Source organism: Haemaphysalis longicornis, unplaced genomic scaffold, assembly GCF_048455015.1.
Source record: "Haemaphysalis longicornis isolate Haplotype H1 unplaced genomic scaffold, Haemaphysalis longicornis Haplotype H1 scaffold_5, whole genome shotgun sequence".
In the NCBI taxonomy this organism is placed as follows: Eukaryota; Metazoa; Arthropoda; class Arachnida; order Ixodida; family Ixodidae; genus Haemaphysalis; species Haemaphysalis longicornis.
Window position 1 is genome coordinate 31744621 of NW_027526385.1, and position 18607 is coordinate 31763227.

The following is an 18607-nucleotide window of genomic DNA, read 5'->3' on the forward strand; positions in this document are numbered from 1 at the left end:
GCCCCTGAAACCAACTGGTAACCAGCGGCCGTCAGGGACGCTGCTTACAACAGGAGTTTCTGAGCAGACATTTTCACCGCAAAAGGGACCCCCTGATTGGCCACGAACGACACACCCCTCTCTTCTACTACACCGTAACCATTCCGAACACCAAATTAGCAGACGGCTACGGCAAAGTTCTCCCACCGCAGGACGCCAACGCGGCTGATGGTGGCTCTGCCGAAATGAAGCAGCGCACCCTCTTTAAGTATCACACGCTCCCTTGTGCAGTTAACACATTGATAACTATGGTTTTAGGGCTGGTCTCTATTGTGTAACTCCCACCCATACTGCGTCCCTGTAGCACGAAATTTGAATGTTCAACCTTTTTCTGTTTTTTGGCTAAAAAATTGTCTTCCAGGATTGCAGTGGAGCTTCATAGCTGTAACTTGAGCGCACAAAAAAAAAAACGAGAACTGAACTCACACTTTGCACGCACAGGAGATTGCATGAGCCTTTTTGACATGAAGTGTTGTCCGCATTCGTGGGTAGACTAAAGAGCTAGACATGAACGAACCTTAGTGGCCGCCCTGCCAAGCCAGCGCTTGGAAGCATGTATAGATGTGCTCGCGAGTGGGAATTAATGCACATGTTTAAACATTTAAACATTTCATTTAAAGGGGTCATAAAGACAAAATACAACTTTTTCTAATTTGAAAGAGCCAGCCTTTTGGAACTCACCAAGCTCCACTGCAATAACACTGAAAGGCGGGCTAGTTGGTCACAATTCATAGCTGTAACTTAAGCGCACAAAAAAAAACGAGGACTGAACGAAGACACGAAGACCAGCGCAGACTAACAACTGAAATGTTATTCATCACTCAAGACATATATACCCTCTTTGGCAACACCCGCGCAAGATCACATGTGTACGTATCACGTCATACACCCAAACACAAGAAAAAACCCGAAAAAACACTTTACCCTTTGCATTATCTCACGTCGTCTCACAACTTAATTTTCTTATCGGATAGGGCTACTGACGGTTTACTTATGCACGCTCCCCTTAATTTCGACATCTGCCAGGCTTCCACTATCTCTCTTGTCGTCCTGTCATGGTGGTGGAACTCCGTCGTCGTTAGGTCAAACAACGGCTCGCACTTTTTTGTTGTGCACTGCGCACTGTGCGTAGCCAGATGCGTGTATGGCCGACCTTTAAGGCTGGACATATGCTCTCTGACCCTTACATTTACGCATCTACTCGTTTGACCAACGTATTGGTTCCAACGTGTGAACGGAATCTTGTACACAACGTTTTTTTCTGAATTCCAAAAATTTGTACGTGTGACGCATAGTACACTTAGTAACCTTGTTGCTAGCCCTTCCTTTGTACAGTCTGTTAACCGCCGGGCAAACGCTTCCCACTTTGTTTTTGGCAGAAAAAAACCACATTCACGTTGTACCTGGCAGCGGCTTTTTTGAGCCTGTGAGACAAACCGTGCACGCAAGGAATTACTGACATGCTCTCGGTGTTGTCTTCGGCGCTTTTTTCTTACTCCTTGCCCTCCATTTTTACTCGTTTTAGTAGCCTTTCGCTAACTGTTAGCAACATCGCTGTTGGGTACCCTGCCTTTTCAAGACGGTGTCCCTGCGCACCAAACGCTTCTTCCATTCTGTATTTGCAGGTTTTGTCGAGAGCGGATTTTAGACACCCTATTACTATCCCATTCTTAACTATCCTTGAGTGGGCAGACGTGTACTCTAAGAGTGGTTTTTCCGTGCGTGGTGAATACTGCCAGCACATGTGGTGTTCTTCAAAGGTGAACTGAATATCCAGGAATTGTAAACATTTTTTCCTTTGGCACGTACCACGTATGTGAAGTTTATCCCTCCCCCTTTTAAGGTGAATACGTCAACCACCTGTGCACTGAACGTCTTTATTCCCGTGTAATTGCCTAGTACCAAGTAATCGTCAACATATCTGAATATTCTGAGCACATTTCCTTCTAACTCTGCTTTCGCAAGTCTGTCTACCTTATTAAAAAACACTGCACTCAACACCGGGGCCACTTTCGATCCGATGCATACTCCTTGTTTTTGAATGTACATCTTGTTTTTGAACATCACGTACATGCTCTCGAGATACAGGCTAAGCACTTCTAGAAACGCGTTCACCGACATGCCACATTTGTTACGAAAAAAGACTTCATCATTATCTTTTTCAATACACGCTCTCACACTCTGCGATAATCCATCCTGCGGCAAAGAATAGTACAGGTCTTGAATGTCGACACTAGAGCCCATGTATTTCCCTTCCTTAAGACCCGACACATATTGCACAACTTCTTCCGATTTTGACACCAAAAATGGGTCGTTCGCATTAACGTCGCGAGCATTTTTTGAAGGAAGGACTAGAGCATAAACTGCCAGGAGTCGTGTTCCGAAACGATAGCTCTGAACGGAACATCGGGTTTATGAGTTTTCGCCGCATAATACACTTGGAGTGTTTGTCCGTTTTCTTTTTTCACTTGCGAAGACAAATTCTCTAGATTGCACTTTTCTAACAATTCTAGTGCACGTTTCTTTGCATCCTGAGGTCTTATTGCTACTTCTTTAAAGCATTTGTGCATCACGTTCAGAGCCCTTTCAGAAGTTGTTAGACGACGTGAGATAATGCAAAGGGTAAAGTGCTTTTTCGGGTTTTTTTCTTGTGTTTGCGTGTATGACGTGATACGTACACACATGTGATCATGCGCTGGTGTTGCCAAAGAGGGCATATATGTCTTGAGTGATGAATAAAATTTCAGTTGTTAGTCTGCGCTGGTCTTCGTGTCTTCGTTCAGTCCTCGTTTTTTTTTGTGTGCGCTTAAGTTACAGCTATGAATTGTGACCAACTAGCCCGCCTTTCAGTGTTATTGCAGTGGAGCTTGGTGAGTTCCAAAAGGCTGGCTCTTTCAAATTAGAAAAAGTTGTATTTTGTCTTTATGACCCCTTTAAATGAAATGTTTAAATGTTTAAACATGTGCATTAATTCCCACTCGCGAGCACATCTATACATGCTTCCAAGCGCTGGCTTGGCAGGGCGGCCACTAAGGTTCGTTCATGTCTAGCTCTTTAGTCTACCCACGAATGCGGACAACACTTCATGTCAAAAAGGCTCATGCAATCTCCTGTGCGTGCAAAGTGTGAGGGGGGCGTACCCTCACAATCCAGTGCATGATCGCAGCAGATGAAAGAATGAAAGATGTGTAACTTGTGGCCTACACACCAACCCCCGGTTTGACTACACTCGCATGCTGCGCTCTCTTCCTGCTAGCTTCCCTTTCGCATCACTGCTTCATGACCAGCTACCACATCACTTTGCGTGGCAGCCGCAAACCGTTTATAGACACGAAAGTATGCAGCGTAGTGCTCCAAGGCCCGGCCAATTTGTTGCTCTTATCTAACCATAATGCATTGGAGGCCCAAGTTGAATGACATACCTTGATCCCACAACAGTGGCCATCACTGACCCGATGCTGTATCACTTGTGGCTCAGCAACAAGCTGAAGCAAGACATATTTAGACCTATTTTTGTAACCTAATCCCTCCCCAGTACACCACGACCTTTGAAACCAGAGGTGCAGAGGATGTAATTGAGCTGCAGCTTATCAAAGGAAGCAAAAAAGCCTGCAAGCCTTAAGGACGCATCTGTGCAAAAGTGCAGGTATTTAATGCAGGTGGGCATGATCAAGTGCTGATGATGATGTTTAGATTTTTGTGGCGCAAGGCCGACTGAGGGCAAAGAGCGCCAAAGAATGGTTGGTTCATTTAAGTGACATGAATATAAAAGCAAATCATTTCAGTAAAAATAAACAAAGTAAAACACAAGGTAATGAAGATGACTGGTGTAAAGAGCCAGGTTGTCATGATGCATGGTAAAAGATGAGATGTAAAAACTTCACATCAGTGAGAAACTTAAAAACACGCTTGATGGAAAACATGGGCTCGTCTCCTAAAAAACATGATGGGTGAAACGGGATGTGTTGTCTGTATAGTTGTGGAAAGTGTTTGCGTCGTGTTGTGTCAAGTGCCTTGCATTGAATGAGTATGTGGATTACGGATAGGCCCTCTCCACACCCGCTGCACATGGGTCTTGGAGATCCAGTGAGCAGGTTGGAGTGTGTTACATGTGTGTGGCCTATCCGTAACCTTGCTAGGGTCACTTCGGTGTGTCTGTTGTGTGAGTCAGTTGTATATCGTCCCAAGTGTGGCTTTATTACATGTAGCTTGTTGTATGACTGTTCACTCCAGTGAGTTTGCCATGTTTTACGTAGGTGTTGTCTGATGATTGGCTTGATGTCAGTGTAGGGTACTGTTGCTATCTCTAGAGTGTTTCTGAGTGTAGCAGCAGCGGCACTTTGATCAGCCAACTCATTGCCCGCGATCCCAGCGTGGCCTGGAACCAAGCAGACGGTTACATTCAGATTTGAGGCATACGCCGACATTAAAGATTTAAAAACCAGATTGACAACGTACTTTTTGCAAGACCTTTGGGATGATAATGTACGCACGACGCTTAGTGAATCCGTGAAAATGATGGAGTTTGCGATATTATGTTCGTTGATGTGATTTGAAACAAAGAGTATACCATATGCTTCCGCCGTAAAAATGCTGGAATTCACATTCATAGTTTTACAAGCACTGAAATTGGGTCCGTGTGCAGCACAAGACACCGCAATGGACGTTTTTGAAGCATCAGTAAAAAATTCTGTTGCACCATATTTCGCCTGGAGATACATGAAATGCTGCAAAATTGCTGTTGTGGGCACTGTGTTTTTCTTAAATTGAGTAAAAGACAAATCACATAATACAGAGCGAAGATGGCATGGGGGTACAGAATCAATGACAGATATTTTGAAGGTGTCTAAAAACGAGACAGAAAGTTCAGAAGCCTCCTCCCTCACCCTGAGCGAGAAAGGCACAGAAATAGATGGACGATTTAAAAACAGTTGGGATGTAGATGTATCGTTCATTATAGATTTAATTGGATGGTGAGACATTGATGAAACTTTAAAACCATATAGTAAATCGACATACTCGCGCTGGTACCCTAGGCACCATTTGTCACACTCGACATACAAACTTTGCACAGGGCTAGTCCGCAAAGCACAGACGCAAGTCGAAGACCCAAGTGCTGCACTGGGTCGAGCATTTTTAAGGCTGTTTCCCTTTCCCTTCCTGAACCATATACAACACTCCCATAGTCCAACCGCGAGCCTACCAGGCTGGTAAACACCCGCAGCAGAAGTTGTTTGTCAGCACCATAAGAGTGATGCGACAAGACCTTGAGAATATTCATTGTTTTAAGACATTTTTGTTTTAGTTGTTTCATATGAGGGATAAAGGAAAGTTTTTCATCAAGAATTATACCGAGGAACTTGTGTTCTTTTTTCACCGGAATCGAGACACCATTCAGTTTGATGTCTGGATCTGGCCTGATCCCACGCCTTTTGGAAAACACAACACAAGTGCTCTTGACTGGGTTCAGCTTAAAACCGCTCTGATCAGCCCAGCCTGCTAGTTTGTTGACACCAAGCTGGACGTGGCGTTCGCAGATTGACATATTGCACGATTTAAAAGATATTTGCACATCATCTACATACATTTTACAGGAAATGGTTCGTGGCAACGCCTTTCGAAGTGAGTTCATCTTGACAATGAACAATGTGCAGCTCAAAACGCCGCCTTAAGGCACGCCGTTTTCCTCCATGAAAACATTTGAAAGGGCAGTGCCAACTCTCACACGAAAGGTTCGCTCCGCCAGGTAGCTATGAAGAGTATTAAACATATTGCCCGAGACACCGAAGGCTTTTAGGTCACACAGTATCCCGTATCGCCGAGCGGTATCGTAGGCTTTCTCAAGATCAAAAAAGACCGTAGCACAGAACTGTTTATGGACAAACGCATCCTTGATATACGACTCAAGGGCGACGAATTGGTCGTTTGTGGATCGCCCCACCCTGAAGCCGGCCTGGCAGCTCTCGAGAAGACCATTGAACTCTAAGAAGTACACGAGTCTCCTGGTGATCATCTTCTCGAGAAGCTTGCCCAGGCAGCTTGTGAGGGCGATGGGTCGATAACTGGCGGGAGAAGAAGGGTCATTACCCTCCTTCAGGAACGCCACTACAATAGCCTCCCTCCAAGATTTTGGGATGTACCCCGAAAGCCATATGTTGTTGTATAGGTGTAGGAGTGTTTCAAGAGTGTCCGGGTGTAGGTGTTGTATCATGGTGTATGTAATCTTATCTGCGCCTGAAGCTGAAGGTTTACATGTGCTCAGGGCAGCCCTCAACTCATAGAGTGTAAATTCAGAATTGTAACCAGATTTTGACCTTTTATTGTCATGTAGGGACTTCTTTTCACAAGTATTTTTATGTTTCAGGAAAGTGTTTGTGTAGTGTGCAGAGCTGGAAACGTGTTGGAAGTGTTGTGCAAGAGTGTTAGCCTGGTCTTCGAGTGTGTCCCCTGTTGTACTGACCAGGGGCAGGCTATGTGTACGTTGGCCTTTAAGTTTGCGTGTTCTTGTCCATATCTTGTGTGCATCTGTGTTTGAGTTAATGGATGTAAGAAGGTGCGCCAACTCTCTCGTTTTGCCTCACGACGCACACGTTTTCCGAACGCCTTGGCCCGTTTGAACAAAATAAGGTTACCCGACGTGGGGTGCCGACAAAGGATACCCCACGCCTGGTTCTGGGCCTCTCGCGCCCGCCTACAGTCCTCATTCCACCACGGCCTCCGCTGGTTGCGCGGGGCACCAGAGGCGTGGGGAATGGACTTTTCGGCGGCGTCGAGGATGTGCGCCGTGAGGAGTTGGGTAGCTTCTTCAACGTGTAGGTGTCCTATGGATGTGTGGTGTAGTTTGGATGTCTCTGTAAATGTATTCCAGTTAGCTCGTGCTTCATTGAACCTATTATGGGAAGATGGACTGCATGGGCCTTTACCTATGTATGTTAGTGAGGTGGGGAAGTGGTCACTGCCATATGGGTCAGTGCCCACACCCCACTCACGAAGAGGAAAGAGAACTGCAGAGCCAAAAGCCAAGTCAAGATATTAGTATGTGTTGTGTCTTATGTTATGGTATGTAGGCTGTTTATTGTTGAAAAGGCATGCTGCAGAGGATGTAAGAAAACTCTCTATCAGGCGACCCCGGGCATCCATACGAGAAGAGCCCCATAGAGAATTGTGAGCATTAAGGTCGCCTGTTAAGATGTATGGTTTGGGCAGCTGGTCAAACAACGCCTCGAAGTCAGAGCTCGAAAGTGCAAGATCAGGAGGAATATATATGGAGTATACCGTTATCAACCTATTAAATATTATTGTTCGAATTGCTACAGCCTCAAGGACAGTGTTCAGAGTGACATGGTGGCAGGCTAAGGATTTCCGGGCAATTATAGCCACACCGCCAGAAGAGTGTGTGCAGCCATCCCTGTCCTTTCTGAAGACCATGTAACTATTCAAGAAGTTTGTGTGCTTGGAATTCAAATGGGTTTTCTGAACACACATTACACTTGGCTGATTAGCATGCAGTATTTCGTATACATCATCAAGATTTTTAAGAAGGCTTCTACAGTTCCATTGAATTATGTTTTCTCTTCCCATTATTTAGTGTGAGAGCTACTGGAGTGTGTATGTTTATGTGTCGTCTTTCGGGGCTGTGACTCTCGCCTTTTTTTGGCTTGTCGCGAGGCTTTGGCGTCGGGACGCATTCCTTGCGGTGCACCACAGACAAGAATGGTTCGATGTCCATTTCATCCTCGGATGTTCTTGGAGCACCTCAGGCATCAGGCTCCTTGGACCGCGAACCCTTTGGGGCGTGCCCGCAACTGACGAGGGTTTCAAAAACGCCTCTGATGGCGCAGGCGGTGCGGTGGGGGTGGGAGCTGCTGCTGGCTCCCCCACTTCCATCTCCGTGCCCTCGCACGTGGTTTGGGACGGTGGAGCGGAAGTGGAGGATGCAGCATCACTCCCACCGGACGTGGACGCCACCACAACCGCTGCTGGCTCAGCGAGCGGTGCGGAGGCGGGTTGGGCCGCCGGAGGCGACCCGAGGGTGGCGGTGGCGGGACCAAGTCCGACTCGCGGTACTGGGTCCCCGCCGACACCAGACGCCGCTCCGCCCCCCCCCCCGGCGAGCTGCGTCGGCGTACCTCCCCAGAGGAAAAGAGGCGAACCTCTTCCGCGCCTCTGGGAAGGTGATGTTTTCCGTTACCTTGACATTAATTATCTGCTTTTCCTGCTTGAACTTTTCACATTTTCGCGAGTACGCTGCGTGGGGTCCCTGGCAGTAGGCACAGGTGAAGGTTTCGCATTCACCATTTTCTGAAGGATGGTCATGTTAACCGCACTTAGCGCAGGTAAGTCGGCCACGGCAAGAGTTTGTGCCATGCCCGAACCGTTGGCACTTGAAACAGCGCCGTGGGTTCGAGATGTACGGGCGGACGTTGCAATGTATATAGCCGGCATTTATAGATTCTGGAAGGGTGGATCTATCGAAGGTCAGGATAATGTGTTTAGTGGCTATTTGTTTTGTCATCGCGGTGTATGGATATGCGTTTTACAGCCGTGACGCCCTGATCCCTTAAGCCTTTCAAAAGGCCGGCACCAGTTTCGGAAATGAGATCTGCCTCAGAGATCACACCCTGAGAGCTGTTGAGGCTTCGGTGGGGTGTGACCCTGATCTCTAGATCTGCTATGCGGGTTTGTTTCGGGAGGATTCCGGATTGCTGCTAAGTTTTTACTTCAACTAGTACTTCGCCTGTTCGTAGTTTTTTTTCCTCGAAAGATTTGCCAATGATTCCTTCAAGGAACTTGGAGACCCGGAATACAGACTAGGAGGAGACGGGTTTCGATTTATCTACTGATTCGAGTACCAAAAAACGGGGATAGTTGTCAGTTTTCGGAATGTTGATGGTTGGTAGGGATGGGAAGGAAACTTCGGTGCGGCCCCTTTTCGGGGGCCGATCACGTTTGAGAGGGGGTTTTGAATTATCCATATGGCATGGCAAAAAGCAGGGAGACGGGGGTACTTTCTCCTTTGACCTTACCCTGGTAGTCAAAGAGGTCCCGGAGCTCCCTGCCTGGTAGACAGGCAGGGAGCCCATCGGCCGGAGCTTGACCAAGGCTCCGACGGCCACCGTTTACGGCTTCTACCCTTCACCTTTAAACACCTCGCCGCGGTTGGACGCGGCTAATGTACGGGAGCTCGGGGTCCGCGGTGTCGCTGCTCACCGTCACCATGAATACTCAAGGTGCCCCGTGCGGGGATGATCAAGTGCTGCAGAGTAGCCACTGTCTACATGTCACATGTTCCGTAATCCTTGGGACTCAACAATACGGCCTCCAAATAGAAGGCAAACTGGGGTTTAAAAGCATTTTTGAATAAAATCTTGAAGAGGCGCCACCGTTGCGACCCTCTTGCGAGCACCTCCAATCATACAAGAGGTTAACTTGATTTTAAAGAAAAAGAACGATACTTGCTTTACACAGTGGCAACTGTTAAAATCATCCGCCAACCACCGCAAAACTGCATGGTACACATTCATGGTGCATGTGTAAGAGAACGCATTAATTAAGAGAACGCATTAAAAGAACGCGTAGGCAGAACGCGTTCTGCCAACCTCAGAGCTTTTCGAATTTCGGGTGTTTAAGACACCGAAGCAACACATGGGCTATGTCTCCCTTTTTGCCCCTATCACAAAAGTGGCCACAGCGGTCAGGGCCATCAAAGCTTTTTTTAGTCTACAGTTTTCACAGCGTCGTCAATATTTTCTCACAAAGAAACAAAAGCAAGCCGTTGCAAAAAACATCCACCACAGAGGGGTAGAAATACTGCAAGCTCTGCTCACCAGCATCAACCAAGTCGCCACCCTGTTTAAATAGAGAACAGACCGCACTGCTGACAAGGACAGGGGACACGTCCTCAAGGCTTCTGTGTAAAGCATCACTGCATCATCATATTGGCCCCTCTTGAAGCTTGCGTCGCCTTCTTCCGTCAGCTTTAACGCACATTTGTTCCTTGACTGCGGAAGAAAAGAAAACATTATTTGCAAATAAACACAACGAAATCTAGCTTCAGGACAGCATTGGCCGATCATGCCGCTTAGCACTAAGAATCATTAAATGGGATTCCACTGCTGTCATGATGAGCAGTACTGTTCATTGCCACGCTGCAGCTCAGACAGAACTCAGGGAAATGCTGAACCACAACTAGGGGTTTTATTGGAGCAATGTTAATATACAGCCGGCTTGCCTACAAAGAAATACAAAATCAAATTTTCCCGCTAACATCATCTACATAAACGCACAGTCTCACAAAGTACACTTATCAGGGTGTGGAACCCCTGCATCAAGAAGACAAGCTTGCTATGCATTTTGTGTTGCTACAATAAAACTCATAGCTATGGTTCAGCGCTCATCCTGTCGTCCCTTTTCCTACGTGACGAACGCCCGCATTTCAACGCTAATACGCATCTTATATTGATGCATGAAGTTTACAGAGCTGCTCGCAATATTCGGGAATATATCATGCGCACGCCCAACTTTGTATTTTTGTATGGATGACAACCCCCAACTTCCCAGCATGTCCAGGTAAATTTCGTGGCCCCTCTAATTCCCTTGATGGTAGGAGTTCCTTCTTTTTTTTTCATTTTGGCGCATAAAAACGCTGTCATACCAAAATCTCGTCTTCAGTCATTGTCTTTTCGAGTTCCCGTAGCTCCTTCTCGACCTCCTCCTCAGCGTCCTCAATGTCCTCGGAATAAGCGGGGCGCTCTGCACGGTGCAATTTTTCCCGGCAGGCACTACAGGTCCAAGCAGCAAGCTCCGGAGCCAGTGCAGTCTTTTCTGGACTAGCTGCCATGACGCCGCGTGACTGTAAAATTCAGAGAGACAGTCACATTCACAGTGCAAAACTTGTCACATTCCGAGAGAACATAGAAAAAAGAAAGACAAATGAGAAGTACCCGTACTACCTAATTGAGAGGTAGCCAGGCGAGGAAGCTGTCGAGTGGTTCAAACGAGCTGTCAAAAATGAAGCAAAAACAGGTTAACGAGTCACGACAGGACGACAGGGGAAACCCCTGAAGTTTTGCTATCGTCTTGCCGCCCTGCGGTGGTCAGTGGCAACTTGAGCTTCTGCGCGTGGGAGGCTCTGTCCGGCCAACAACAGGTCGGGGTCATGACGTCACTGCTAAAAGTCACGTGGCAAAGACCTTTTCGTCACTTCCTTTATAATTTCACCTGCTTGTTTTGTGTGTTTGTTTTTATGGTGCGGTCGCTTCGGCGTTTGGCGTCCGAGACTAAGACTCGCCGCGTCGCGCGGAGGTGCTGGGGCCGGGTCGCTGCGCGGCTGGTCAGCGGAACGTGGCATTGCTGCACATACGCAGTTTTAGAATAGGGGAATCTAACGTTGGTGGCCACCAAAATGTAGAGGAACCCAAACGCAGTACGCTGGCCCGCGGCGAGCTTTAGAAGAACGCCCTTCCCAACATCTCCAGCCGGCTTGGATTGCACGGATCGCTTCGGATGTTGGGAACTTTAGGCTTAGCACGGAGGCCGATATTTAGTCGCTGCTATCTGTATAATTGCGAATGACTATACTTAACACAGTTTTCCACCACACTGTCATCCCCTTTCTCTCATTTGGAACCATATTTTCACGTCGACAGTCATTCTAGCGATCGGTGCTTTGCGCGCAGGTAGCGCCATCCATCGGCCTCTCGCCGCATCTCGTGCTCGGGCAGGTGCATTGGCTGCCGTCGACGAGCCTCCGCGACCGGTCGGCGATTCGTATGGCGATACAAATTCGATCACCTCTTTCAAAATCACGTTGAATGACAATCCTTAGCGCAGTTTTTTACCACACTATCATCCGCTCTCTGACACGTTTACCTTGCTTTTCGCGACTGCCAATAAAGTGACGTGCACAAGCGAGTGTCGGCGAATCGTTTTAGGTAACCGGTAAAAAGCGCAAAGGCTCATGGGTACGTCACCTGCTCCCGCTTTCGCGTATGCGCGTGTGGTTTGTTTGTTACAGGGTGCTTTCCTGTCAGATGAACCCCTAGCAGGGTCAACGGTTGTTATTCATGTAATTCCCGATGCATGCACATTTTTTCCCCGTGGAAACAGATAAACAACAAGTACACACGCGCGTGAAAGCCGACGGCGTACGGGAGGCCAGGAGAGCACCCGAACCGGAAGTGGTGGCACTCCGCGGGAGAAAACAATGTACCCATGAGCCTTTGCGCTTTCAGCTCTCGGCGCGAGTGTTTCTCGAACCGTCGAAGTACATCCAGAGCACTGTAGACCAAAGAAGATTATTCTAGTCTGGTGACGTTAGTTCGAAGCACTCTCCCTGTCAAAGGAGATAACGCATGCGGCATAAAAAATAAAGAATGGAACACGCGCTTTACTTGACCCACGTATAACACAGATAACACAGCCGGTCGGCAGAAACAAAACATAAACCAAATGCACGGTTGGCGGCAATATTGACTCGTGCAAAATTTGGAATGGCCAGCTTCGAATCGGAGATGACTATTCTAGGTTGTCGCCGGCAGAGCCAGAGCGATTGCCACATCTTCCGCATTAGTTTAGGAATCAGTGTGAATGCTGATAGCAATCACTGCGGTGGAGTGCAGGTGTCTGATAACTGCCGCCGCGTAGGCATCTTACGTCTTACGTCTCTATTCTGCGGCATCTGCGTAGGCGATATCAGGCCGGAGAGTAGCTGTCGGGCGAGGGCTCGAGCCCTTGAGAGCCGCCGTGCATATCGGATGCATATGTCTGGGCAGAGGCCGAGGGATTTCCCCGGAGGCGACATGCCTGCCTGCCGCACCAGGTCTGAGACACGGCTTGTGATGCGTTCGATAGGACGTGCATTATAAAAAATCCACGCAAAGAAACATCAGCTGAGACCTGCAGTGCCGCAGTAGCGTGGGAAATGATGCCGCAGCATGCAGCTGCGGTGAATATTATATATTTCGGGGGTGACAGAAAACTCGGTAGCAAATCAAGCAAAACAAAAACGCTTTCGCACTCTCATCTTATCAGACTTTGCTTACAAATCCCGTGCCACATTTTTGCGCCGCATTTTCAGCGAAGCAGAGCATATTGGCGAGCCGCAGCAGTTATTGTTCCTGCCCCTTCTGCATACTTAATTGGGCAGTGGCCCAAAATGATATCCCGAAGAGGTTCTCGTCGCAGGCCGGGAATAACTGTTGTATACCCAACTTTGCCCCGTGTAGAACTGGCACAGTTTATGTGAAAGAGCGGCTGACCGGAATCTTACGTCAACAAGATCCTTAGCTGGAAAAACGTTTGGTTTGCGCGCAAAAATGACGGCGCTGCCACGCTGAAATTGGCCTGGCTTTACACGAATTCAAGCCTTTCTGTCAAATTTCGCACGTGCGCGAACAAAGCTGCCGGCAAAAAGAAAGCTCCCCAACGTAAAGCCAAAGTCCGTAAAGGTCCCGAGTGTTTGAATTAACGGAAATGCTCAAAATTTATCAAAGTTAGTCGAGCAGGCAGATATAATACCAGTGCGGTTCAGTTGTGTAAGTTCACTTTTGTATAGCTCAGAATCGGGTCCGGACGGGTCTCTAGGCCCTCACCGGTAATATACGTACTGACTGGAACGGCCAGTATGGATTGGTACGAACGTAACTTAATCAACTCAATCTCTATTTTCGAGGTAAGTCAGATGTAGTACTCCCATTCGGATTTCGTCGGACGTACGTAACGCTAGACACTGTGAAAATCATTTTAACAAAATACAAAAATATTTGCTCCCGTATACAAACATGTTTTTATAAGAAGGCAAAAAAAAAATACTAGTGCAATATGGTTGCGTATATTATTACAAAAAAAAAGTAGACCACGAAATTCGACCTTTGTGCAAAGTTTAGCGTTGTTGCAAAGTTGCATTGTGCAAGGTTTAGCATTAGCCAGCCGGCGCGCTTGCCAAATAAATGTTTAAAAACATTTGCCTAGACCCTCGAGCAGTGCGTCGCTGTTTCCAGGAACGATACATGTGTTTACATGTGTTGTTGTGCTCGAACCCCGCGGTCTGATTATCGATCTTCACTGAACGTATTGTTTAGTTTGGGGGTTAGCGATAATTTCCTTTTCGTGCAAGGATTATATGTAGACCATGACTTAATTCGGGTCACCAGTTTCCTCATTTCACGTATAATTTGGCCATTTCAATGAAATCCGCGAAATAAAATAATTCCGCTACGCTTAATAGACCCTATGCAAAATGCGCCCCGCCATCTCACGTCGACTCCGGTAACTAGGTCCGCCATTTTGGTGCGGTCGTTTGAAACCGAAACCAATTAGCAAAACATAGAAGGCGGGCATTGACCGCTCTTGTTGATGGACTGCAATGCCGGAGCATTGCTCCGTGTCGCAGTGCACGCAATGCGGAAATCCCGGTACAACTGGAGAAAAAATATGTGAGGTTCCACGCTCTTGAACGAAGTTTCTGACGCGAACTATGCCGGCGCGAGCAACCTTTGTGACACGCTGGGCGCGGTGCGCTGGGATCGAATACTTGTCGTTGGTTTGCTAAGCGCGGTATTCCGTAGACGTTGTCCGGATGAAAAATACAGCTGTGTTGGAGTTCTGTGGTCCTGCCTTTGTATTCTAAATGAAGCCTGAACGTGCGCCACCTATTCATGTGACTGGCAGCGGCGCTCCACCGGGAAACCAGTACCACACGTTGCCAAAATTAGGCTGTTTCTCCACTCGTCCCTTTATTTTATCTAGGGCTGCAAACAAACTTTTCTTGCCGCACTACGCCGTCACGGCGCGGTTGAAAATTTCCTCTGTGGCGGGCGCGCACGGTATGGAGTATGTTGTTGGTTTCTTTTACGTTGAATTTGATTGATTGATTGTGGGGTTTAACGCGCCGACGCAACGCAGGCGATGAGGCGCGCCGTAGTGGAGGGCTCCGGATTAATTTTGACCACCTGGATGTTGAATTTAGCCGCCTGTGGTTGCATAAGTGGCGTACACTGTTTTATGATGATCTAACGGTGGCAAATTTCAGCTTTTCCACTTGGTTCCCGATTTGCCAGGCTGAAAGTTTTGTTGTTACGTCAAGTTGTTTGTTGTTACGTCAGACTTGTTGCCCATTGTCATTTCAGCCATGATGTATTTACTGTCGAATATTTTGCGACTAAAATACACACTCACTCCTCTAGTTTGTCACATGCTGCATTCATGCCTCCGACGTAATGATAGTGGCCATTGATGTAGGTAGCTGAGACAATTTTCAAGTTTTATTCAAAAAAAAACAAAAAACGGCCAGCGTTGCATCAGGCCGCCGCGGATCAGCTTGATAGCAATATTGCTTTTTTTTGTATCCACAGTGAAAATCCCAGTAAATTAAACTACTGCGCTGATTTATAGCGTGTGCAGTATAGCAAACTGTGGATATAAATGGAACAAAGGGAAGCATTCGCGCACCCCTGCATGCCGCGGTCTAGTAAACACGACGTTGCCCATCCTCTGCGTGCTCCCGAGGTGACCACGGCGTAATGTGGCATGAATGCTTGCTGGTAGCTCATAGGTGACCCTTCAGGTGCCATGCCAGTCCTTGTTTCTGTCACTGTGGGGGGTGAGGCCAGCAAAACTGAGGCAAAAAACCCATTCCCAAGGCTACCAAGTTTTCTCCCAAGCGCCTTCACGGCACTTTGTTGCTGCTCGCATTGCTCCTGTACTCGACGTGCATCGAACAGACGCATTGGCCAGGGAAGGGAGGGGCCATTTTCTCACGGGCTTCTCCAGTCAATGTTTTGGACACTCGCTGGCTTGATGCACTGCTGTCTCGGACGTCCCCACTGTTGTGGCAGCTAAGTGCACGCAAGCTCCATTGGCGCCTCTTAAAACCTTCGGCTTGCAAGAGGGCGAGTAGGTGCACAGCAGCCAGGATGTGACTCCATGCTCCACTGCAACCCGCCGGGCACTCGCACGCTGCCTCCACAATCGCCCCACTGTCTGTCTCAAAGGTGAGGCACACAACATAGGGCCGGCCACTTTTCTTCTGGGAGCGAAAGTAGATGCTGAGCACATGGATGAGGCCCAACCTGCAAGAACAGAGAGAGTAACAGTAAATAGTACTCAGGGAAGAACAGGACTAGTCCGCTACAGTTTATGGTAAAGGGACAGAGCAGAAAGCAGTGGCCGCAAGGAGCAGACTCAAAATGACCAGATTTTGTGTCTTCCTTAACACTGTTGCAAGGGCAATAATCTACACCTCAAACAGCAATGATGTCAAAATTGTTTTTCAAGTTCGAGCGTCCAAGTATCGCTGCATGCTTTGTTAACGTATTTTCAAGAGAAGGAAGTTTAGCATTTATAAACCTCACCGTGGGTAATGATACCAGTACCCGCATAATCGTGTTCGTCATAACTTAAGCAAGCAATATTATGATTATCTGGAACTCACTTCCAAAAACTTTTGAGATAAACAGGTAAAAATTCGGGCTATACCGATGACCTATCGAATTAAAAAATAATCTTTTAGTTGAGTGAGTTCAAGCTAACGAGGTTTTACTGTATTATCTGTTCGGGTACACCAAAAATATGCGCTCTAGAAACAAACACAACCACCCCAGCGCCAAAAAAGAAGAAAGACACACAAACAGATTTTTGCGGCAGAACATGCTCAATAAATAATGAAAACACTCAAAAACAGAAAATTCCAGGTGTATGTGAACTTTTGTAGTTGACTTCGCCGCAAAGCGCGATTGCTTTGCAGCAAACGCGCGGGCGGACGACCATCACGGAAAACGGCCGCAACCTTTCCGTAAACATCTTCGCCAAAACTCATCCCGTAAATTCGATGTACAGCATTTGAAAATAAATAATCCACCCACTAGCGGCACGGTCTGGCGATTGTCGCTTTCCTCTTTTAGGGTTACTGCAACAGGGTCCCGGCTACGCATTTGCATGGTAAACAACGGTGAACAAAGTGCTGTACAAATGCTCATACCGGTTAACTCGCGTCAAGGAAAAAAACGAAGAAGGATTTACTTACAGCGAGTCGCACGCGTTTGTCCGCACCGATGAAGGCGAGCAATGCGCCTCGGTGGCTAGGCGGCATGCCTTGCTCCGCTACCGCTCGGATGGGTCTTTGGCGCGGCACCCCGAGTGGTATGAGTCTTCACACACTGTCGGCAGCGCAGACAAGTTCTTCGTCCACAGTCCGCGGTCGGGAGCCGGAAAACGCCGTCCAGTTCGAGCCATGCCTCGTTACCGTCACCTACTCTTCCACAGTGAGACTTCCCGATCGGCGCCCGTACCAATATGGCGGGCGGTCTTGTTTACATCAGTGTTGCTAGATCACCAAGCAATTTCCAATAGGGTCTATTGCAGCGCACAAGTATGCGAAACTCTGGAGCGAATGCGTTCCAGCGCTGTGCAGCATAGCAACAAGTTCGCCGCATGGAAAACAAGGCTGCAGCTGGCCAAGTGCTTTGAAATTAGTTAAAACTGACACAGACGCCGTATGGTACAGTGATTTTTCTCATTTCGAAACATACGTACGATATCTGCATGGTAAGCGTTAATTACTACCTACAGCGTTGATCGGAGTAACAATTTACTCACCTTAATTTTTGAAGATGTTGACGAAACTACACGAGCCTCGTCACCACGCTCGTCACGACCGGCTGTGCAGTTAACGTCCTTTGCCTTTGGCTCGGCGATTAGTGTACGCGGTCGGGCTGCAGGCGCTTTAAATAACTGTTAGCGCGAGCAACGCCGCGCCAACATGAGCGGACCCTGGCGCGCCTGCCAGCCGTCTCTCAGCGCCGCCAGCGCCTAAAACAAAACAACAGAGCTCGTTATAAGTGCAGCTCAGAGATGGCGCAACGTATTCAAGAAGAGAACGCGTCTTTTCGTAGCTGCAGAGGTGAAGTATCAAAACTGGTCACCGAAAAATTAAAAAAAAGAACTCAATAAATTAATCAGCCGAAGAGGGGAAAGTTTTGATCGTTTCGAGAGAGAGACAACTTTATCAATTTTGTCCGATTGTTTGCATGCCTTCCCAAAACTTCTGGAACACTGTATCGAAACCATAGAGAAAGAAATGCCGAAACCGCGGCAGACCGCTAGAACGGTAAGCAGCTTGTCCTATTAATTCTGCTCTGTGCGGTGTAAGCATGGAGGAAAGAAAAGGTTAGGAGAGGCCCTGACGTCACATTTGTGAAGCCGAGTCCCGCCATAACTTGAGCCCACGGAGCCCAGCACTCTATCCCATCATCCTTTGCTATCTCCGGTTTGATTTGACTAACATGGCGTCGCCCTGCCCTCACGCTTCGAAGCGAAAACAGCTTCGTCGCTAATTCCTCGGTGCGATGCCATGTTCTAAGCTGTTGATTTCGCCTTCAACTTGCCCATTATAACCCTCACCCAAAGTTTCAATCGAAAAACGGGCTTCATTTTTGAGATAGAAGGACGATTTTGCAGCTCTTAAGCCTGCCAAAGTAGCGTTTGTCGTCGTCATAGCAACAGGCTCGCGGGATGGCGAACGCAGACGACGGGAGCATTGTTTGGGGTGGTACATCACTGGGGTCTGTGC

The 18607-nt window shown here is 47.8% G+C and overlaps 1 protein-coding gene across 1 annotated transcript in view; it reads right to left on the reverse strand.

The window, feature by feature from the left end:
* LOC144138035 (uncharacterized) overlaps positions 1-17824 on the reverse strand; it is a 38280-nt gene extending 20456 nt beyond the window's left edge. The window contains exons 1-3 of the mRNA XM_077670089.1: positions 17635-17824; positions 10694-10891; positions 9867-10040 (exon numbers count right to left, since the gene is read on the reverse strand). Coding sequence (XP_077526215.1) covers positions 9867-10040; positions 10694-10879 — 360 coding nt within the window. The 5' untranslated portion in view covers positions 10880-10891; positions 17635-17824. The remainder of the gene's footprint in view (positions 1-9866; positions 10041-10693; positions 10892-17634) is intronic.
* Positions 17825-18607: the final 783 nt, after the last annotated feature.